The 23,203-nt window shown below is 39.3% G+C and overlaps 3 protein-coding genes across 3 annotated transcripts in view; all 3 read left to right on the forward strand.

The window, feature by feature from the left end:
• Window positions 1–1,428, forward strand: part of nudt21 (nudix hydrolase 21) — a 3,113-nt gene extending 1,685 nt beyond the window's left edge. Inside the window, exons 3-7 of the mRNA XM_015953035.3 lie at window positions 56–119; window positions 201–290; window positions 607–682; window positions 784–898; window positions 989–1,428. Coding sequence (XP_015808521.1) covers window positions 56–119; window positions 201–290; window positions 607–682; window positions 784–898; window positions 989–1,010 — 367 coding nt within the window. The 3' untranslated portion in view covers window positions 1,011–1,428. The remainder of the gene's footprint in view (window positions 1–55; window positions 120–200; window positions 291–606; window positions 683–783; window positions 899–988) is intronic.
• Window positions 1,429–2,593: 1,165 nt separating this feature from the next.
• Window positions 2,594–7,945, forward strand: ogfod1 (2-oxoglutarate and iron-dependent oxygenase domain containing 1). Its single transcript, XM_015953036.3, has 13 exons — window positions 2,594–2,851; window positions 4,212–4,357; window positions 4,448–4,494; window positions 5,924–6,024; window positions 6,127–6,243; window positions 6,378–6,469; window positions 6,539–6,667; window positions 6,815–6,928; window positions 6,998–7,077; window positions 7,152–7,378; window positions 7,450–7,578; window positions 7,657–7,715; window positions 7,788–7,945. Exons 1-13 carry the CDS (start codon window positions 2,692–2,694, stop codon window positions 7,929–7,931), a joined length of 1,545 nt encoding a protein of 514 aa, XP_015808522.1. The 5' UTR covers window positions 2,594–2,691; the 3' UTR covers window positions 7,932–7,945.
• Window positions 7,946–9,994: 2,049 nt separating this feature from the next.
• On the forward strand, window positions 9,995–20,653 carry tradd (tnfrsf1a-associated via death domain). Its single transcript, XM_015953037.3, has 5 exons — window positions 9,995–10,082; window positions 17,532–17,685; window positions 17,780–18,060; window positions 18,174–18,321; window positions 20,207–20,653. Exons 2-5 carry the CDS (start codon window positions 17,535–17,537, stop codon window positions 20,503–20,505), a joined length of 879 nt encoding a protein of 292 aa, XP_015808523.3. The 5' UTR covers window positions 9,995–10,082; window positions 17,532–17,534; the 3' UTR covers window positions 20,506–20,653.
• Window positions 20,654–23,203: the final 2,550 nt, after the last annotated feature.

The following is a 23,203-nucleotide window of genomic DNA, read 5'->3' on the forward strand; positions in this document are numbered from 1 at the left end:
CATGAAAGAACGAAGCTAATTTTAGCTTTCTGATCTGTTTGTGTCCCTGCTGCAGGCCCGGTGGAGAGCTGAATCCTGGAGAGGATGAGGTGGAAGGTCTGAAACGTCTGATGACTGAGGTAGCTACACCGCGGCACATTCACAGCTTCTTCTCTGTGATGAGTGTGTAGATTTATGTTTAACGCTTGGTTGGTTGTTAGATCCTCGGACGGCAGGATGGGGTGAAACAGGACTGGGTGATTGACGACTGTATTGGAAACTGGTGGCGTCCTAACTTTGAGCCTCCACAGGTTAGTATAGATGGGTGACTTGAGCTGTAATAATTAAACTAGATGTACCATTCAAGAGATTTGGGAAAGTTTTAGGAAAAAAAACTGTAGAATTAACATGGAAGAAAACCTGATGTCCAGCTTGGTTTCCAAAGATCCACTTTGAGTTGCAGCTCACTGTTTACAGAGATCAGCTACAGAATACAACACTGATTTGATCTTTATTTTGAAATCGCATGACAATAACAAAGCAGTCGTTTTGGATTTGACTAATTTACTTTTTGTTTATCTATCTTATTTCCTAACGGGATCTAACAAGAAGCTGTTTCTCTTCCAGTATCCTTACATTCCAGCTCATATCACCAAACCTAAAGAGCATAAAAAGCTGTTCCTGGTTCAGCTGCAGGAGAAAGGTCAGAGCTTGTGAAGTTGCTTCACGTTCAGGTTTAGAGGATGAAAAGATTCTGTTGAAAGTATGAAAAGGTTTTATAAAGTGTAATTGATGCGTCCACAGCACTGTTTGCCGTTCCCAAGAATTATAAGCTGGTGGCTGCCCCGTTGTTTGAACTATATGATAACGCTCCTGGATATGGACCAATCATTTCCAGTCTACCGCAGCTGTTGAGCAGGTAAAGTTTGAGTCCCATGTTTAAAAAAATTGTTTTGTGTGTATTTCTTAAAATCAACTTACTTTTTAATACTCTTGTTTTTTTTCACAGATTCAACTTCATCTACAACTAACTAGAGTGGACAGAAGTGTGTCAGGCTGTCTCTGTGAGCACAGCAAGTGTCTTTGTGTTGAGAAGGACTTCCACCTCTGGTTTCTTTTATAAACAAACGAAAAGAAAAAAAATCTCTTGTGATGTTGGGTGTATTCAAGTCCACAGGGCTGTTTATACTGGAGTCAGGAGAAAACAATAATGTCTAGACATGTCCTGTTTATCTTTTTTTTAAACTTGAGAAACTGCAACTTTTTACTATGTGCAGGTCTGTATTTGAATGTGTTTAGGATTTGGTTTTATGTTCAGGTAAAAGTTGTCTGTGTTTAATAAAATAACAAAACAAAAAAACATTGTTTCCTGTTGTTTTAAGCTGTAATGACAATGTTATTTTTCTTGTAATAAAGCAGCATTTTGTGTGTTTTTATAACATTCAAAGAGCTGGTGAGTCTTAATGAGCATCATTTTAAAGCTTTGTATGAAGTAGGGCTGGGCAATAAATCAAAAATGTATCGTTATCGAAATTTCTGACTTATCAAGATCATTTTCCCCATGTCAGTGAATTTGATAATAAAAATGACTTGTGTGTGTAGGTTAGACATGTTCATGTCCCTAGCTGTATCACCTTGAGTCACGTCATCAACATAACACATGTGACAGCCCCATCTAGTGGACAACTTCTTTCTGCACATATCTGTCGTTATCGAGATGAAATCCTCAATATATCGTGATATGATTTTAGGCCATATTGCCCAGCCCTAGTATGAAGTTATTTTTATTCATTTAAGGAACACACATATTCCAAAACGAGAAAATATTCCAGTTCTGATTTCTGATAATAGAACTAATTACATTGTTACTCATTGCGATTGCAGTGTAAGTGAACAGTTTTAAATACATGCATTTTAGTTGCATGTAAAGATGTAAACACCAGATATACTTTCAGAATAAATTATTAGCAACAAATATTTGTGTTATAGAAAAATTTTCTAGTGAAGTGAAGCAACAAAAATAGCAACAAGTTCAAACTAAATGTTCAAACCAACATTTTCAGCAAAAAGAGTTTGTGTTTGCACTCAGGTGCTGTGCACAAATTTGTAAAATTCGTTTCAGTTTCTTTTAGGGATAGGTTTTTAATTTTCTCTTGGGAAATGACTTTAAATTGCTAATAACATGTTTGATTTTTATCTTGAGAGATACAAACAAATAACCAAACATGTCCCGAGCATTATTACTCCAAAATATGATTGGAAAAAGGTAGAATTTTATTTTTGCTTTTTTATTTACACACACTGCACCTTTAATTTCGCACTTTTTTTCGGAGGCTGTACTTGAGCCAGATGAAAAAGGACTTATTTTTAAACTGGACAAAAACCCAGCTGTTATAGAACTGTTGACGACAAAAAGCTCTGCAAAAGTATGTTTGCGCAAAAATAAACATGAATATTTAAAAAAAACGGAAAAGCGTGTGAATCTTAAAAAATCTATTTGAATTTGATTAACATAATTTATCAGTTCTTTGGTGTACCCTGACCATAGACTGTACATACCCTGACAAAACACGGGGCAAACCCGAGCAAAACAGTAACGTTCAAATACATACGTCATTTATGCGCGACGTTCGACCCACTAGTTTCAGCTTCTCCGTGTCTGTCACGTAAAGTCTGACGTGTTGGTTTATTAGTTTTAGGATAGTTAATAGTATGCCCTCCAAACGGGCTCAGGAGGAGAGCGGAGCTGCAGACAAGAGGAAGAAGAAGAAAAGCTGCGAGGAGACGGCGGAGCTTTGTCCAGATGTGGAGGACGAGCAGCTGAAGAAAGCCGTGAAGGAGGCGTGGGTCCGCAGGACTCACTACAGCCAGGGTCAGTGCACCGGGTCTGGATGGGTGTTCTCACTTTTGACTTTAATGTTTTGTAGCATTTGTTTTGTTTATTCTTAGTCAATCAGTAATTCTCTCTAGGAACATTAAATTACTCACCCAAGTCTATTTATACTGTCGATCGGTATAGCGTAAGAGTTTGTACAGAATCCACTGATTCAGGTTTCGAGGGCTGATACCGATTTCTGATTCTTCAGCTTTGACCCACCTATACAGATTCTGGCCAGTTCCTATTCCTCTAAAAGAAAACAAAACACAAATAACTGATGACATTTTTTAAAGTAACTTTAACTAACACCAAATTTGTGATCATGGAAGTAAAACCTTCTAAATCAAATCAAAGTTTATTTATATAGCACTGTAAAACAGCAAGTTGTTGTCTAAAGTGCTTGACGGAGATAAAAACACATCATGGGAGAGCACAGAAGAGCGTTAAACTGGCACAGACAAAGCAGGAAATATAGTAGTCAAGTAATTGATAAAAGGGATATAGAATAGAAGAAATATATTGAAAAAAATAGATATAAAACTACAGGGACAGTGACCTGTGTCCTACACCGGGGGAACATACTTCCACGTGGAAGATTTGTTATTTTTACTGTGATAGGGCTCATATTAAAGGGGGAGTAACATCATGGGTGCAGACTTATTTCAACCAGACTTCTTGTTAGAAAAATATCAGGAAAAAAGGCGTGGCCTGAAGGACAGAGAGCGGCACTGAGGTAATGATTTAATCCCCCCACACGCTCTCTCGTAGTTTTTTCTGAAAAACGAGATGTTAACATGAGCGTGCACACGAGCACACACAAAGAGCAGACTCACCGCTCAGGAGAAGAGCAGACACAGAAACTGACTGCAAGAAGTAGGGTTTCCTTTTCACCATGATCACTAGGAGAAAGGGGTGGAGGATGTTTTTTTTTATTTTTAAGGAGGCGACCAGCTTAAAGCACCAAGTGTAATATCAGCAGGTGAGTGGTTGAGCCGGGTGGAGGTGCGGCCGAGACTCAGCAGGAGTACAGTGTAGTGGAGCCACTAGTGCGGTACAGATGACGTCACCCTGCAGCGCTACAGCAGTCAGCTGTTGCTGATTCTAAATCAATGTGGAGCAGAGTTTTAACCTGAAGATGGAGATATAATTATGGTTGTGGGCTGAAATATTAAATTTAACGTAAGTTGCACTAAACTACCAAAACAATGATTACACATGTCTACAGCACCATTAGATACTCATCTATACAGGTTATCAGCAAAAAAAAGTTGATTTAGGTGTTACTCGCTGTTTAAAGCCTGATGTAAGTTTTGTGAAAACAGACTGACACTTTGTTTCTGTGAATGTTCTGTAGGTGATTTAGAACTAGACTGCTACCCTTTCCCCCACTGCATCATCAAGAACTTCATCAGGAGTGAAACTTTTGTAGAAAACCTCCAGAAAGAGCTACTGGAACTCAACTTCAACGAGAAATCTAATGATCTGTACAAATTTAAACAGGTGATCCCCAAAGTGACTCCACACATCATCAGTTAACGGATTAAATCCTGTGTTTTCATAACCTCTGTTGTTTTTGTCATTCCCATGCAGTCAAATGACTTGAAAAAGAGAAAGGAGCCACATATCGCAGGACTGAGGTAATAAATGGATCCACAGGTCAGCGTGTCAGTCAGTTTTAATCTGTCAATGTCTCTTTATATGCACATTTGATAAATGACCCACACTTGTATAGCACCTTTCAGAGTCTGAGGACTTCATAGTGCTTTACACTACAGTGCATCATTCACCCATTCACACACTGATGGTGATGAGCTACACTGTAGCCACAGCTGCCCTGGGGCACACTGACAGAGGCTAGGTTATGCTACAGTTCATGACCATAATGTTCCATCTTTCCATTTTTATTTCCAAATTCCATGTTATTGTATCCGATTTTACTTTTCTCATTTCTAAATTACACTCTTTATCATTTAACCACATCTTTTCACCAAAATGTGACATAAAAATGTCCATTTCCAAGATTTTGTGATTCACGGAACCTTTTCATACAGCATGTGAGCAGACTCGTGGAATTTCCACCAGGTGGCGCCAGAGATCACGCTCACTCTTTAAGTGACACTTTAAAGTTAGTTTTATTGTAGTAAGTAAATTTTATTTATATAGCGCTTATCACAGACATAGAATCACAAAGTGCTTCACATAGATCAAAGCAAAATAAAACAAAGTCATAAAATCATATTGATTTAAAAGCAGAATCAGATTAACATCAGAAAGAATAAAGTCATAAAATTATAAAATTTCATAAACAGATGAAAGATAAAAATTTGAGTTAAAAAAAAGAAGAAAATAAGTTATTGTCTGAATCCAGGATTGATTGTATGCTTTGAAAAAGATCAGATTGTGTCCTTAATAAATATATATGAAGTATTTTTTTTACTAAAACAAACCAAAAAACATATCTGAAAATGTAAATATTGGCATTAATTGTTTTGTAAGACCTGTGAAACTCACCTGTCAGCCTGAAGGTAAATGTCTCTCTCTTATTGGCTCATGATTTTTACATAAGCTGTGTTTGCAGCAGGAAAAATCAGTTTGAATAAACACATGTTTGTAACAACATTCATTTCCACATTATCACAGTAAATAAACATTTGTCCCCCAATACTTTTTATTCAGTGCTTTTAAAAACAAAACACCACAATGACCTTTATCTAAGTAGCAGAATTACAGCTGTGGCTGGGAGTAATTGTGAAAAGAACGCAAGAAATAAATGACAATTCTGAGCTCAGATTTTAAAAAGAGAAATAATGTCTTTGTTCACTAACATGTGAGTCTGGCTGTTAAGCTGCCACACCTAATGAAAAACAGCTGTGGGGAATAGAAAGCAGCAATTAAACAAACGGTAACAGTCTCCCCTTTGTGCTCATTTATTATTCATGTAGCTGAAAATGTCATGGTGGGCTTTGGGCAGACTTGTGTTTGTGGGGAGCAGATGTGCAGCAGCGTTTGGTGTGTGTTACTGATGTGTAACAGCACAGAGACTGAGGGCTGAGTGTGTGTCTGCAGGGCGGCTCTGTTTGAGCGTTTCCGCTCCTGGCTTGGGGAAGTCTTGGGCGTTGAACTAGAGCCCACGGTGGACATTTCTTGTGCTAAATATGAATACACAGGTGGGAATCACTCACTTTCTGAAAGATGGCAAAGGAAGTTGATTCATTTTTAAAAATTTTATCTTTTTGTTTGTTTTGATGAATCCTGTTCTGTCTTCTAAGATGTCCTGTTGTGTCATGATGATGAACTGGAAGGGAGACGTGTCGCCTTCATTTTGTATCTTGTCCCTCCGTGGCAGAGGAGTGATGGGGGAACCCTTGATCTTTACACAACAGACAGTAAGGATCTCCTGTGTGTGTGTGTGTGTGTGTGTGTGTGTGTGTGTGTGTGTGTGTGTGTGTGTGTGTGTGTGTGTGTGTGTATACACACTTTTAATTAACAGATGCCTGTGTATTTATGTCTCTGTAATCAGGTAACTTCCAGCCTCAAAGCATAGTGAAGTCACTCGTGCCCTCCAGGAACACTCTGGTCCTCTTTGAAGTTTCTCCAGTTTCTTTTCACCAAGTGAGTATTTAAGTTTTTAACTTAACGAAAGAAAGAAAAGCCTGTAACCTGGAGGTGTTTCTTCATCAGGTGTCAGAAGTTTTATCCCAGGACAAGTGTCGTTTGTCTCTGAGCGGCTGGTTTCATGGACCGACTTTGGAGCGACCTCCTCGTCACCTGGAACCGCCCGTCCCAAGGAGTCCACACATACCGAGAGACGTAAGATGAAACCAGCGATCGGTGTGCTTGGACCAGCGTACACACTAGAATTAAAAAGAAAAGGTTTTTTTGTAGTTATTGTGTTCCACACTAACTAAAAATACATTTTCTACTCTAATGTAGCTGGTTCCCTTTTGTTCCTGACAGGAGACGATTGTGCAGGAGTGGATCAATCCCCTCTATCTGGATATTTTCTATCAGGAGCAGATCCAAGAGGAGTTTGAAGAGAGTTCTGAAATCCAGCTCAAAGGTTTCCTCAAGGTAACTTCTCATCTGTGTTACCCACCGGATTCCCTTGTGTCTGCTCATTTCTGACTGATTTGTCTCCAGGAGGAGAAGTTCAGGGAGGTGAGTGAAGCTCTGCAGCTGGCTCAGATTCAGTGGACCAAGAGAGGTCCACCCAATAAGAGGTTGGCGTCTGACAGAGTATCTGCTGTGTGAGCGCGATGCTGGAATGTTTTGAGGGACACTAATGTGCTTCCAGGTGCTACGAGGCGGCCTCTCTGGATACCCTGCCCGAGTGTGTGAGCATGTGTTGGGAGCTGCTTCACTCAGAGGCGTTCTTCCTGCTGCTCTCCAACTACACCGGCCTTCGGCTGCACTACATGTGTCCTGCTGATGATGAGGAGGAGGAAGACGAAAATGAAGAAGCAGCAGGATCTTCAGCAGCTGCATCGTCATCCACAGGAGCAAATCCAAGCAGAGAGAAAGGTAAGTGTTGGCTGGGTTTTTCTTTCAGCAGCAGGATTGTTTGTGAGCGCTAACCTTTATGAATCTTTTAGAGCTGAGCACACCTGTGTGTAGCGGAGAGGTGCGCCGCTGGTCTCATGGCAGCTACACTTTGTTGCACGATGGCGATGCTGCACGGGCAGAATACGCTCTGGACCTGATTTTACCTTTTGGCTGCACAGGTGAACGCAAACAAATAAAGTAAAATGAAAAATAGAAATGATTTTTAATTGAATGCTCGGAGGATTTGTCGTTCATAGACTGGCAGTCCGAGTTTGGGGGATACACCTGCTACGTAGCCAATGAAGAGGATGAGGAGGTGAGTGCTGACGATGATGGCAGAAGCAACACACCAGTGGATATAATTATTTCTTCATGTAAACCTTTACAGCTTCTGACCGTGTATCCAGAGGAAAATTCTCTCGCTCTCGTCTACAGAGACAAAGAAACGCTGAAATTTGTGAAACAAGTCAACAACAAAGGTTCCTCTCCGGGCAAGGAGTTTTACGATTTTTCTTTTGTCTACTATGAATAAACATATAAATATCACCTTATTTGTTTCTGTTATGGACATTTTTATCCTGAATGCACTTTGGCAGAAGAAGAAGAAGAAGAAGAAGAAACAATCTTTTCTAAAGCGCCTCTCAAGATAAAAATCAAGAGGCGCTTCACAAAAACAAAAAATTTTAAATATAAAAAAGAATTTAGAAAATGATTAAAAATATGTTTAAAATAAGCAAAAATAGACAATTGTGATTAAAAAACATTTTAAAGAAAGAGAGTGAATAGGAAAGAGGGAAATCAGTGGATCCTGAGGAAGGTGGAATAGGTGGGGAGGGCAGAATAAGGAGAGAGTGGTGAAGAAGGTCATACAAAAGCCAGCTTGAACAGGTGAGTTTTCAGCTGCTTTTTAAAGGAGACAACAGAGGCAGATGGTTCTTTTAACAAAAAAAATAGAATAGAATAGAAAAACTTATTGTCTGACGCCAAGCGGTTACAGAAATTTGTCTTTCAACAGGGCTCATCATCATCCTCATCATTCACACTTTCATAGAGCAGTAAATACAATAAAATCATAAAAAAACTAAAAGCACAGATATAAGCTCAAAAGCCATAAAACCAAAGATGCAACTAGACGCCTAAAAATACAAAATAATTTGCGGGTTATTGAAGTTCTGTGTCTGTTGAGGGCTGTGATTGCTGATGGGATGAATGATTTCTTATGGATTGCTTTTTTGGACAGTGCGATTCTGTATCTCCTGCCTGATGGGAGAAGACTGAAGGAATGGTGGAGGGGATGAGAAGGTTCCTCTGTGATCAGTGTGGCTTTCCTGATCACAGAGCGCTCGTGCAGAAGGGAAAGGGGGAGTTTGTAGTGAACCAATTATTTTGCCTGCTTGATCCGTTGCAGTTTATTTTTGTGCTTACAAGTGAGAAAGTTGTACCAGGATGTAATGTTAAACGTTAAAATGGATTCTATGATTGACCGTTAAGACAGTTACGATGTTTTTCCTGACATTAAAATCCCTTAATTTCCTGATGAGATGGAGGCGCTGGAGTGCCTTATTGTAAATGGAATCTGAGTGTTGTTGAAAGGACAGATGAGCATCTATCTGAGTCCCCAAATATTTAAAACTCTCCACCAATAAAAATGGCATTAAACCCATTAACCGTTAAACAAATAAATGACTCCTAATGTTCAAATTCTGGCTTAGTAAAAAAAAGTCTGGTTTTTAAAATGTGAAAATCAGTAAATCGCTATTGATATGGAAATGATTTCCCTCTTTCATATTCATTTTCTCTCCCCCTTTCCTTACATTTTTTCCTTTTCTCCTTTTAAACACACTTCTAATCATTTTTAAAATCTTTTTATACTTTAATTTATTTTTTGTTTTTATGAAGCTCTGTGTGATTTTTATCTTGAGAGGCGCTATATAAAATATCGTCGTAATGAAAAAGCATTAACATATTGTAAAAATTTGAGCTAAATGTGAAATGTCAAATACAAAAGTATGTTGAAAACGATTATTAAGTTGATGTTTAAAGCTTTCTATTGATAGCTCAATCCTCCTGTCAGAGGACGCCAGATAAACCAGAAATCACAACCCACGTTTTTTTAAATCCATCAACAATAACATGATCAACTATGTCAAAGCAGACAAATCCTAAAGCTAATTCATTTCACCATGATCTAGTTTAAGTATCAAAACCCAGAAATTGTTTTAACTTCCTCGGTATTCACCCAAAATTACATAGTTTCCTAATTTTTACATAATAAATTATTATTTTAACAGGTTATATGTAATTTATTTCTGTCAGAGCTGCATAAGACCAGAAAATGGAAACTAATTTTTAATCAGCTCACATTTTCCACATAGTGAGAAAGAGGACAAAAATAAACAGACGGTGTGGTGTTTCCAACTCCGATTATTTCAACCTGAATACATAATTCGATTTTATAATACCGGAAACTCTTCCCTCTTGTTTCTAGGAAATGTTTTCTACAAAAGATAAATGTACTGCAATGCCAAATTTACACTTCCTGTTTGTCATCAGTTAGCGCAACAATTTCCACCAATCAGAACGTAGGTTGATTTCACTCAGCCAACGGGAAGCCAGGAAGTCCCTGTCAGTGGGTGTGATTTCTAAGGAGGAAGCCTAACCGAACAAACTAAACCGTTTTAAGGTAAGTTTGTCCCAACTGTAAGTTTGACCTCACAGCAAAGCAGAAGTCCGGTTATTTAAAAGCTTCATGTGTGCGCTCGCCCGCCTTTACGCAGGAAAATAATTAACAGCGGGAAGTTTTTTGAGCTGTGACGTTTTTCGAGCACGAGCTGTGCATCTCTCCCCAAACGACACTAAGTAAAAGTTTCACACACTTAAGACACTTTTGTGTTCCATGGGGCGATTAAAAACAACAAGAAGGTTTGATCACTGCTTGGAAAAGTTACCTCTGGTGGCAGGTGACTTCTACTGAAACTGAAATCATATGTAGCTTTGCGCATGCTTTGTTGGAGGACACTAATGGTTACTGTTTTATACTTGAAACACCGATAGTTCATGTAAACAGATCACAATACCTTAAGAGTCTTAAAACATTACAATAATAATTTTTACACAACATAAACAGGTTCTGCATCCTAAAGAGACTAAATTAAAACTCTAAGAAATGATATTACAATGCAGTTAAAGTTTTAGATGTAAATCCATCAATTTTCATTCTAATAACATGCTGAAAAATAAATATCAAAGTATGACAGATAATACTAAAATAATCTGATTTCTATAATGCTATAATTAGCCTTTAAAGTATAGTGTTCCCCTAGCCTGGCAAGCTTTCTTTGCAAAGCAAGAATTTGGTCTAGTTCACAAGGCTAGTGTTCCCCCAGATCCTGGTCCTCAATCTCATATCCGGCATGTTCAAGTTGTTTCCCTGCTCCAACACATTTAATTCAATGTTTGCATTTGGCTTGCAGAAACCTGTTAATTGTCTGCTGATTAAAATCTGGTGTGCTGAAGCAAGATAAACCTCTTAAAATATGTAGGAAGGTGGCCCTTTCAGGACCAAATTGAACATTATTGCATTAAAGGGAATGTAAATAAACAACTATTCTAGTTTTATCCTGTTATGGAGTATTTCTTTTCTGGGGGGAGTGATCTCTTCCATTGCAATTATTTTCTTTGACAAATAAGGATCTTTGAGTTGTTTAAAGACAAAAATTGTGAGTTTCATAGTCTTAGTAATTAGAAATATAAAAAAGGAAGAATGCCTGGAGCAGACTGGTCCTGAAAATTCTTTAGGTGCAAACAAACAGAACTAAAGTTTTGTCGAGAAATGTCTTCTTGTCGAAACGTTAGAAATGTCTTGTCAGTTCTGTTTTTTTGCAGCTATTAAAGACTTTTCAGGACCAGTCTGCTCCAGCCATTCTTCCTTTTTTCTATGCCTATATCCCATGGGCTGTCAGAGCACCTGTGTTCCTGATCGGATGATACGCAACATGCTCGCTGATTATGTTTTAGAAATAGATTTATATTGATGCATGCCCCTTTTGGCTAAAATCAAATGAGCAATATTTTGATGAGGTTTGATGATGTTTTGGTCTCTTATATTTATGTTTGTTTCCTGATTTTAGCTCTTTTACATTTTCATAATAATAAACATTTAGTACAACTTGCACACATTACTACTTAGTCATTTTTAAAACCTGCATATGAATTTTGATGACATCCAATAGTTGTCCAGATTATTGGTTTTCAGCCTCATTTTCTGATTAAAGAATATATTTAAAGGTTATTTGGTAACAGAAATAACATGAATTAATTTGTAAAATGATTGTCTTTTTTTAAACAATTTCCCACATAAATAGTAGGAAAATACAATAGAATGGAATAAAATAGATTTTATTGATCCCACAGTGGGGAAATTCACTTTTGACAGCAGCACAGAGACAAGAGAATACATCTGAAGAAAATTCATAATAAAGGTACATGTACTGTATATACACATAGGCAGTAAGCTAGTATTGTGAACATGAGTTAGTAATTATATCAAAGATTGTGTTCTATTTAGGAACAGAGTGGCAATCAGCAGGATTAATAACACCTTTTTCCAAGTGTTTCATGACAAAATGACTGCTGTGAGAAGGCCCTTCATTAATTACCATAACAATGATTCTAGGTTGGTGTGTTTGTGTGAAGAAGTTGTTGCTACCCTGGGTTCCCCTCAGAACAGAAACTGCCCGAGGTAGCTTACTTCATGCACAAAACATCGTGCACGCTGAGTAGTACCTGGCTGGCTGGTGGAAATGCACATCCACACCCATCCACCCCAACACAAATACAGCAGCGTGCGCTCGAGCAGGCGTCCAAGCACTCTCCAGGGTTTCGCTTCACTTCTGCATATAAAGACAGAGAAAGGGCTTGATTAGGCAATACCCTGCTGATACACTCATTAACCTCACCTGGCTCTATTCCCAGGACCAATCTGCTCCACCTCTCCCCTTGCAGCTGAGACAAAACTACACCCCACTGCTCTACTGTGCCCTTCATGTTTGCTTTTATGCCTCTGCTCAGTGTGATTCACCACATTTAGGCTGTTTTTTTCACACAGTGCTTGATTTTAAGATTACAATAAGGTTGTGTTGTTACAGTCTATGAAACTTAATTCTTTTATTATGTTAAAAGGTGCATAATAGATGACATATTTGACATTTTGTCTGAGAACATATATTTTAAAAAATCATCATTTTAAGATGCTTTAAGATAATTTGTCGAGCATTAAAAAAACGTTATATATATTTATTTATTTTTAGATGATGGTGCTGCCAGTATAAAATTCAGGTTTGGTAAACACTGAATTTTTTTCTTTAAAGACAATGTGTAGGTTTTACTTTGAATCTCTGGAAAAATCCATCAAAATGTTGTTGAAAATGAATTAAATGATGACCAGTTGTTGAAAATTATTGGCAGTTTACACATAACCATAAAAACGGGTTTAAAATACATGTGAGCAAGTCTGTGGATGTTTCTCAGTGTCAAGGCACCCGGCCTCGCAAGGCGACTAACACAAAAATACTGCTTACGTACAATGATTTAGACATGTGCTCCCCCCTTATCGCCAGGAAAAATACACATTGTCACTTTATTGACATTGAAAGACATTTTCTTTTTTATACTAAATCGACTGGGTTAAAATGTTTTAACAAAAGAAATGCGCTAGGAAACCTTGACGTTTCTTAAAATGAGACTTGTTCAATAAAACTAGTGGATGAAACTTGTAGTAGTGGGGGGGTATGTCTGGAGCATTTTTTAACCATATTGTTTGAGATGCTTTTCACATACTAATGGCAACCAATAAATTAAAAATTTTGTCCAAAAATGTATAATTTTTATTGCCTCTAAAATGTAAGAACCAGGAAAAACCTAATCAAGATAACTGTGAATGTCTGCTCCTGCTGCACATACTCCCTCTATGTGCAAAAATCACGCATTCTCGCTTTAGAGCAGCTGAGCAGGGATTAAAGTCAGAACTGGACTGCCTAGTGTAACAGAGAGAATATTTGTTTTGTTTTGCCATTTGCAAATTTCATTTAAGAAGTTGTTTTGTTTAGAGTCTGGATCTTTTATTTTTGGGAAACATTTAGGTGTAGGGCCTGTTAATGCAGCTGTCATCTGTCCGCTGGCAGATTTACACCCGTTTGTGGGAAACCAGCAGAGACGGGTGACTAGTTTGGGTTGGGTTCTGGAAGTTTTGACCTGTTGTTTGTGAAGTTTTCCCAGATTGCTGGTAGCACCGAGCTGCTGTGACTTTTAAGTTAAGAATAAACCAAAAAAGCTATAAATTGCATAAGTTTTCACCATAAAAACACCACACTACATCTACTACATTGTTACACGGTTACATATGTACTTTACGTTAGGAATAATTGCAGAAAAAGTCCCAACAACAGGTTGAAAACAGCATTCCTATATTAAGGTGCGGCATGAAGGGGTAAGCCTGAAGAAAGGGGTTGGACCTTATACTTGTGTTTAGACAAAGTAGCTTGCTCGAATGGCTTTTTCAGGAAAGCCATTCCTACTTTTAAGGGTTGAACTCAGTTATTTGGTGTTTTTGAACTTCTACGGTGAAAAAGGAAACTACATTAGAAGATGAGATAAAAAGTTATTTAAAAACAGAATACTGGATATTGGTTTGACATTCAGTCAGGTGAAACATCTCAGGTAAAATTTTCCACCACAGGTTCGGTGTTGACAGTTGCTTCGGTTGCTACACCTGTGGTTTCATTTCCGATGCCACGCGCTGTCACGGGGGATGCTTTTGCTAGAAATACATTACAGCGTCTGGCATTTGGCCAACAGCCAGGAGAACTGTGGCCTTTTACTCTTGCTCTCATACACAAATATGGCCGCTTACAGGCAGGTAGCAGCAGTGTTAATTGAGGTCAAAATATTTGTAGTGGGACTCCCAGCTGCTGTCTTCAGCTCACACATTTTTGCATTTACCTCTTTTTTCCTCATTGTTTTAAAATCAGTCGCTGTCTCCAGACATGGGAGGTAACACATATTTTAGAGCTCAAAAATGAACAAACGACAGCTAATGCAGAACAGCTACACACCTCTCATGTTGGCAAAACAAAGGTCAGGTCCAGTTTCGTCCCGAACACACCCTCTCCACGGATGTAAATGGCCGTGTCCTTCACCACTATTTTCTACTAGGTGTTAATGAGCTCCAGTTTCACTGTTGCAAACACAAACAAGCTAAACGTGGTTTAGTATGTCGGCTAGCTCAGCCTCTAGCTCTTTTCACATTTCTGATTAGCTATTCAACATATATCAGTTTTAATCAAAGCTTTTCATTTCAAGGGTAAATTCAGTGATTTATTATAAGTTTTTCTGTTTAAGTCAGTGCAAAACGTTTTTGGTGGCATTGTCTTTTTATTGCAAAAGGTTTGCAATAATGTTTTTGCCTGTGTGCACGTTTTCCTTTGTTAGTTTGCTAATAGAACACTTCACAAACCACTTGACAACTTTAGAAAAAACTCCCAAAATAATTTTTGGATGTATGTGTGATTAACTTTTGGAGGTTGCTACAGCTAATTAACATTAGCCAACGCAGAAGAATTGCTGTTAATTTGGCAGATATTGAGTTAATTACTATTGTGAGGTCTTGCATTATTGCGAGAGGTCACGTGTATTTCTTTCGACATTTTACCAAACACCCATCATTTCTTTACACAAGATTGTCTTAATTTAAGACTGGCATGAAAAGCGGGGTTTCAGCTACGTCTTTTTAAGAAAGACTTCTGATTTTGGCCACTGAGTTTTACTTAACATAATATCCACGAACATTTGAGGCGTTTTCTGGACAAAGCAAGCCAAAACAAACCTCAAAAAGATGTTAGCTAAATTGTGTCAACGCATTCTCACGTGAATCCAATTTTCTGTTGCTTGAATGTCAGATGAGCTGTCCAGGGATCACTAGAGCAAATGATAAGTGATGTATTTTAAGCTCCTACTGTTCATTTAATCCTCATACAGCTGGTAAAATAATCTCACAGTGTACTTGCAGAGTGGCAGCAGATAGGGTCACATAAAACTGCACACTGGCTAAGTTGTAGACATTCCCGATAGACCTAGTTTCCCAGCCCACTGTATTAGTGAAATATGAGGAAATGCATTATAATCCAACTCAGAGGATGGTGCTTCCACACAGAGCGCCTCCCCATCAGGGAGTGTGGAGACAACACCAGGAGGAAGCTGCGCTGGTTCATCCAGGGAACAGGAGTTAGGTACCAGGCTGGGTGGGGGTGGGGGGTGGGTGGGGGTGTAGGGACCAGATTATACATGTTTTTATGTAATGAGGGTTTCCAAAGGAGGAGGGGGTAGGAGAAAAGATGAGGCGAGCCGACATTATAACCATTGACCAGTTCTCTGTGAAAGTATTTACCCCCTCACACACTTCTGTTTTTACTTTGTCACACATGAATGTTTCAGACCAGCAAAAAAAAGTTCAGTATCAGGTGAAGATGACCCAATTAAATGCAAATTGCAGTTTAATTTAATAAAGACCAAGTTCACTTGTTCTTTCAACACATTTTCAGTGGTCTCTGATATAAATGAGTGCCTTGTGAGTCGATTTCTGTGGGGAAAGAAGGTCTTGTGCTCCTGATTCAGGAACAAGAAGTGAGCCAGAGCAGAAGATGGCAGGATTCTCGCCTCTGATTGGCTAACAGCAATGCGACTCTACCAAGTTCTGCCCTAGTGGTTTGAGTGTCTGCTCTGAGACTGGGAGATTGTGGGTTCAAATCCATGGTCAGGTTATACCAAAGACTATAAAGATGGGACCCAATGCCTCCCTGCTTGACACTTAGCATTAAGGGGTTGGGTTGGGGGGTTAAACCACCAAGTAGTTCCCTAGCGCAGCCACTGCTGCAGCTCACCGCTCCCCATCGGGATGGGTCAAATGCGGAGATGTAATTTCACCAGGTTGTGATGACTTATGGGACTGTAACTTCATGTTGTGGAGTTGCTAATGCTAACAGTTAGATTCTACTAGCCAATATGCGCTCTGCTCTTTCCTGAGCGCTTAATCAATAACAGCGTTCCTCGTTGCAAGCCAAGATGCGTGAGTCCATGACATCTATTTTGCAGTGGGATGTAGATCTGAGTGTCTTTTCTGTTCCGAGCATTTCCCCTTCTAAGTCAGCGGCTAATGCAGGAAATAGGGGTGAAAGACTAATTTCTTGGGTGGCCTGCATGTTTAAACTCAGAGTGACTGATGAGATTTACAAAATAAAGAGTATAAACAGTTTCTCTGTGAACTTGGTCTTTGAGGATGATAGGTTATCTAAGCCAAACTTGGTGGAAAAAAATTGCGATGCGTGATATATCAGCACCAATATCGGTATCGGCCGACATACCAAAATTAGTCCAATAAGTAAAACAGGCTGAAATTAATATATTATTTCCATCTAGCTGTCATTTGTGTGTCTGTTGTGGGAGGGGAAGGGGGTGATTATGTGGGGGACGCTGTCAGTCAGTGCCACAGCGCTGCCCTCTCAGTCCACCAAGCAAACCCTTCTTTTGGCAAATTTTTCAAACAGGAAGTGTGGGGGATTGACTCTGGTTGGGGGGTGACTTGCTCTTTAATAATTGGCTGTATCCAGTTATTGGCAGCAACAACTATAATAATTACTGTACTGCAGCACTGGTGATTGGGTTGTGCCTCAGAAAAAAATGAATATTAAAAGTCAGGCTCAGTAGAAAGGCTTTTTTTTGGGTTAATTAATGTTCAGTTTACAATCCAGAGTTGATCTTTAGGTTGTTCCTGTGTTATGAGTAAAAATTACCAACATATTGTTAGGATAATATTGAGAGCGGGTGTGTGTGGGTGTGTTCTGAACGGTTTAGTTGTGCGGTCTTGTGGAAAAAGCTCTGCTGTTATGTTGTTTGGAATTTAATTTGTGGACCCTCTTGAAAACGAGATGGTCCACTTCAAGAGACTATTCCTCGTAATAAATATTTGTTGTAATAATAATGACAATTACAATTTTCCTTCCTTTGGCCATTTTTTTATGTGAACTGGAAAAAATAGAGTAACATTTTTTTTTTTACTTATTTGCTGCTCTGTGTTCAGAGGATGGCGGACAAGACTCTGGATGGAGGTCAGTGGACGGGATGTGCAGTCATGTTTCTGCAGTCTCTCTTTCCTGGTGTGAACCTGCTCTCTCTCTACAAAGACCAACAGAAAAAATTCAACATTTTTAAAGTCATCAAGTTGACACTTATAGGTAAAAACCTCTTCTTGGATCCATTAGTCATGTTGAAAAGGAGGAAAGCTAACCCAGCATGCCTGATTAATTAATGAGTGTTTTCCATTTTCAGATTCTGCAGGAGGCCTTGGTGGCTATGAGATCCTAAAGGTCCATGACGCTGAGCCCTTCCTGGGGGTGGAGGTGAAATTTGTGGATGTGGCAGCATGTCAGCAGTTCCTGGAGAGCTACAGCTCTGGAGCGGTGCGGCAGTCCCTTTGCCAACACGCCTGCCGGCTTCTCGCTCTTCCTCAGGAGTTCAGTGTGAGAATCCAGCTGAAAGCCAGCACTCACATCCTGGATTTGTGTCTGGATAATCTGAATATCTGTTTACAGCACATCCACCTGTCACAGGTAAGCATCCGTTTGGCTCTTCGCTGGTGATTTGACCCATGGATTCACATAAAAAGATATGCCCAATGAGATTTTGTTTACGTTTAAGTGTTTTGTAAATTGTGTCATGCCAGCCCGAGCGCTTGCGCGATGAAGAGATTGATCGACTGGAGCAGCAGCTGCAGAATCAGGCCCTAGGTCCCACCCACCAGCCCATCGTAGTCCAGCAGGAGGAGTCTCCTGTCCCTAGCAACTGCTTCAAGTTTCAGAACAGAGTGTTTGGTGAGTCCAGAAAACCAGTTTTACTGTAAACCAATTTTTGGTTGGTTTCTGGGCCTATGGCCTAATAAAAACTTACTGTTACCACTGACATAATGATTATTAAAGGTGTGGAACACTAAAAAACCTCCTACACCTATCTCCTGCATTAGCTTCTAATAGAAAATACCAGGATTTGAAAAGTCTGACAGATCTATGTCACACTGTCACTTAACGCTCTTGGACTCTTCCATCTTGACTCACGACGGGGAAGGCTGTTGTTGTTTTAACGTGCAGGAAACAGCAGAGACATCTCGGCTAGTAAAAGCTAACTGTTAGCATGAGTAACTGCACCACACGGCTGAAGCTCCTCCAGGCTTGTTATTTGTGGAGATAAAACATCAAAGTTGCAAGTCAGGGGTAGAATCCCGTTGCTGTTATCCAGTCTGAGGCAAAATGTCCAAATATCAGGAAATAAGACTCCAAATCCTGCTGTGTTCTGCCACTTTCTGCTCCAGCAGACTTCTCCGTGCCCTAGACGAGACAAACTGGTTCCTAAAGTCAGAGACTCTCTTGGTCAGCTTTTTTCTCATACCAAAACCTTCTGTCAGGAATCTTGTGACCTTTGACCCAGGACTCACCCTGGATTCTGATGTCAGTTCTCTTGTTCGCTCTTCCTTCTTCCATCTCAGGAAAATTGTTAGTTGACCCATTCTGTCCCGCTCTGAACTTGAGACAGTTCTCCACACCTTCATCTCCTCACGCTTAGACTACTGTAACTCTCTTTTCACGTGTCTGAGCAGAACCTCCCTGAACCGTCTGCAGGTGGTTCAGAATGCCTGTGCTCGGCTTCTGACCAAGTCCTCCAAACACACCCACATCACCCCGCTTCTCCTCCAGCTTCACTGGCTGCCAGTCAACTTCAGGGTTCATTTCATGATCCTGGTTCTGGTCTATAGGGCCTTACATGGACAAGCACCATCTTATATTGGTGATCTTCTTAGTCCCTACACCCCCAGCAGGTCCCTGAGGTCCAGTGACCAAAGCCTACTGGTTGTGCAGCACCAGGCTAAAGGTCAAAGGTGACAGATCATTTGCTGCTGTGGCCCCCAAACTCTGGAACCTGTTCAAGCTGGCTTTGTTGTGACCTTCATCACCACCCTCTTCTTATTCTGCTCTTTCTGCCTATTCCACCTTTCCATGGATCCACGGATTCCCCTCTTTCCTTATCATTTTCTCTCTCCCTTTCCTTACATTTTTTAATCACAATTTTTTATTTATTGTCATTTGAAACATATTTTTAAAGGTTAAAAAAATCTTGTGAAGTGCCGCGTGATTTGTGAGTCGCTATATAAAAAATCACTTTCTTCCTCTCACCCCCCCTCCCCCTCCCCCCCAGTGCGACTTGCAAGGCATTCCTGTAGAGACCACTGCAAATGTATTGATTAAACGAGTGTCTCACACCTTTAAAAAAAAGTCTCATCTTAGATTTTTATCTGCTCTAATCCAGGTCTACTGACTGTTGCTAGTCCATGTTAAGAGATTAGTTCTATCAGAAAGTGTATTTAGTTTGTATATTTGGAATGATTTCATTGTGGGTCACCCAAAAACAACAAAAATAAGATGAGATTGCTTTCATAACAGCAATGATTTTTTTGGATTTAGCTAATGGAGGTTTTTGTTTTTATTGTATAAACAATGCTTCATGTAACTGCTTTAAAATAAAATGTGTTTCATTATTACAGAAATGACTCAGTAGGTGACACTTTCATCTCCACATGGCTCTTTTGCATATATAAACAAATTGATTCAAGTTCACAAGTCTGCAGCTATGAGCCTTATAAAGTTACTGTTGGAACAAACAGATCCATTTAAATTCCAAATGATTTTCCTTTTGCTCTTCATCCAGAGGACCGAATGCTCTCACCGGCAGACATTCAGTGCTTCTCTAACGGAGTGGGCCGCCAGTGGAGGAATGTAGGGAGGGCCCTGGGGAAGAGCTGTCGTGCGTTGAAGGGCCCGGCTATAGACAACCTGGCCTACGAGTACGAGAGAGAAGGGCTGTATGAGCAAGCCTATCAGCTGCTCAGCCGCTTCATCCAGGCGGAGGGGAGGGCAGCCAAGCTGAGCCGACTGGTCAGAGCTCTGGAGGACAGCAAACTCACCAGCCTGGCTGAAAACATTCTGGACATACAGCCCAGAGAGTAACTCGTGAAAACTGAGGGGACAGGTCCCCTGTGCACGAGGACGGGGGACGCTAACCTGCCTGCTTTTGACATTCAGTGTGATTGTTCTTGTCTGTCTTCTTTGTGTTTCAAATCATTCTTGTGTGTGTGTGTGTGTGTGTGTGTGTGTGTGTGTGTGTGTGTGTGTGTGGATGGTTCATTCAGAATTTGTTAAATCAGTTATTAGTATTATTGTTAGTTGTTTTCTTTTATTTGAAGTAATCGGTCATCACTGTCAAAAGGATTTGCCGTCGGGCGTTAAATGCTCTGTGTAAATGGTTTTCATCATGTACCTCTTTTTTTCTGCTCTACAAGTCATTTTTTAAATAAAGCCGGTCAGGTCTCGTTTCTAAGGACGACACAGCTGAAGGTTGTTGAGTTAGTTTATGAAAATGGGTGCTTGCAAATTAAATGACTGAATAAAAGGGCTTAATGTTTGTGTTGGATGCATTAGAGTAATTAAAACTGAAAACACGATTTTGCCTAAATTCCCTCAGGTGTAATTTAGTTTTAATCCTCCTTTCCCCTCTGCCATCACTCACACAAACACGTGCAAACTTTTTTGATTGGACTGCTGATTGCCAGTGTTGTACCTGTGTGTACGTATGTGTGAGATTCAGCTGGAGAAGAGGAGGAGGTGTGTGTGTGTGTGTGTTAGGAGTTTTAAATCAGCCTTGCTGGGGAAATCCTCTGCTGGTTTCATCCAGAGTCTGTTCTCTTTACCCCTTCATCCATCCAGATGTGATGAGTGGATTAGAAGCTTTTATCATGCACTTATTACAGCTGTATGGTACAAACAGAGTTTCAGGAGTTGTAATTTACAGATAAACAGCTCTTTTTACTTATGTCCTAACTATTGCTAAAAGTGACATTATGCTAGATGTAGTAGTCGTTTTTGGTTGGGTTCAGGGCCTATTGCATAATATAAACTTGCTGTTAACACTGACATAATACTAAACTAGTGAATTTTCAAAAGAAGACATTGATTATTAAAGGTGTGGGACACTGAAAAAACATTTTTATAACTCTTTCTAATTATACTCCTAAACTCTGAGTTTTGCATGCAAGCTTATCATGAAATTCGTGTCCTACCCCTATCTCCTACATTAGCTTATAATAGAAAATAGACAGTCAAACTCAAGGATTTGAAAAGCTTCTATGTCACACCATCACTTAACATTCATGGACTCACCCAACTTGACTCATGACGGGGAAGGCTGTTGTTAATTTAGCGTCCACGAAACAGCAGACAACGTCTTGGCTAGTTGAAGCTAACAGTTGGCATTAGCAACTCCACCACACAGCAGAACTCCTCTAGGCTTGTGTTAATTGTGGAGATAAAACATCAACGTTGCAAGCCAGTGGTAGAGTTGCGCTGCTGTTATCCAATCCGGAGCGAGATGCCCACATATCAGAAAATAAGACTCCAAAACCTGGCGCCTCACGCTCAGCTGAAATGTGGCTCACTTCAAGTTCCTGGAAATGTTTCACCAGTGTCTCCAATCCAATACTGATACTTAGATTTTGTTTGGAAAAATTAAAATACAAAGTAATATATTTATATTATAGCTTGAACTGATTAGTCTCTGAGTTTATTTCTGCCTGGAAGTCTATATATTGGGTCAATACTCCCTCACAAATTGCTGAATGTCTTAAGCCTCCACTATGGACAGAGGCTGGAGATCATTCTCTGTTATTGCTCTTGGAGAATTATCCGCATATACACAGGAAAGACAAAACCATGGCATCACATGCTATTAAATGTTTAATCTTATTTAGATTAAGCTCTCAAAACAACTTACACCAAGGAGAGTGGAAATACTAGTTTACACACATCTGCTGAATGCTTTGACTCAAATTAAAATTGCCAATAAAATACATAATTTAATGCATTTGTTTATACCTACATCTTGAAATATTCAGTTAACAATCAGTCAAAATATTTCGAATAATTGAGAATAAAACAATACAACTTTAATAGTTTAACTGACAAATATCAATAATATTATCAGTCTAAGTAATGGAATGTTGTCTTATGATCTTTACATTTTTAAAGTGAATCACATATTTAACTAAAGTACTTTACATTTGAATAACTTTTGGTTTATGTAATCCATTTTAAATCACTTAATTACATTAAGCCTCACCTGACTAAAAATAGGCGTATTAAATGTAACTCCAAATTAAAATTCGTGCAGCTATTAATTGTAGAGTTTAACTTTTGCATTCCATTCATTTTAAATTCGAATAAATGGGAACCCTTAGTTTAAAAAAAATACTTGTTTGAATAACAACCATATACGTCGATGATAACGACCCAAACTTAAGAAAACTGATGTAAATAACTGTCCTGAATTCACTGACCGTGCTAAACTTCTTAAACAGCTCCATATTCTCACCTTTTATACCTTGATAATACCTGACTGTAGCACCAAAAAACTCGAAGAGAGATGTCAGTTTCATGTTAGCAGCACCTTTCCTTCCTCTCACCACCTCATCATGACGTTTTCATATTTTTAGATGTTTAATCAGGTTTGTGGTGTCACTTCATCTCAGAATATCTGTCAATTTCTCAGTTTAGACCATGGAATAGACAGAAGGGAGCGCAGTGTGCGCCCCTAGTGGCGGCTTAATGTATTTATATTGTGACAATCACGCACCACTGTTGGCGGAAGAAGAAG

The sequence above is a fragment of the Nothobranchius furzeri genome, chromosome 9, assembly GCF_043380555.1.
Source record: "Nothobranchius furzeri strain GRZ-AD chromosome 9, NfurGRZ-RIMD1, whole genome shotgun sequence".
Classification (NCBI taxonomy): domain Eukaryota; kingdom Metazoa; phylum Chordata; class Actinopteri; order Cyprinodontiformes; family Nothobranchiidae; genus Nothobranchius; species Nothobranchius furzeri.

Coding starts and splice junctions, on each gene's coding strand:
- tradd (XM_015953037.3), top strand. CDS start 17,535: ATGGCGGACAAGACTCTGGATGGAGGTCAGTGGACGGGATGTGCAGTC. Junction 17,686..17,779: donor CATCAAGTTGACACTTATAG/GTAAAAACCTCT, acceptor TTCCATTTTCAG/ATTCTGCAGGAGGCCTTGGT. Junction 18,061..18,173: donor AGCACATCCACCTGTCACAG/GTAAGCATCCGT, acceptor GTGTCATGCCAG/CCCGAGCGCTTGCGCGATGA.
- ogfod1 (XM_015953036.3), top strand. CDS start 2,692: ATGCCCTCCAAACGGGCTCAGGAGGAGAGCGGAGCTGCAGACAAGAGG. Junction 2,852..4,211: donor CAGGACTCACTACAGCCAGG/GTCAGTGCACCG, acceptor AATGTTCTGTAG/GTGATTTAGAACTAGACTGC. Junction 6,668..6,814: donor GTCCACACATACCGAGAGAC/GTAAGATGAAAC, acceptor TGTTCCTGACAG/GAGACGATTGTGCAGGAGTG.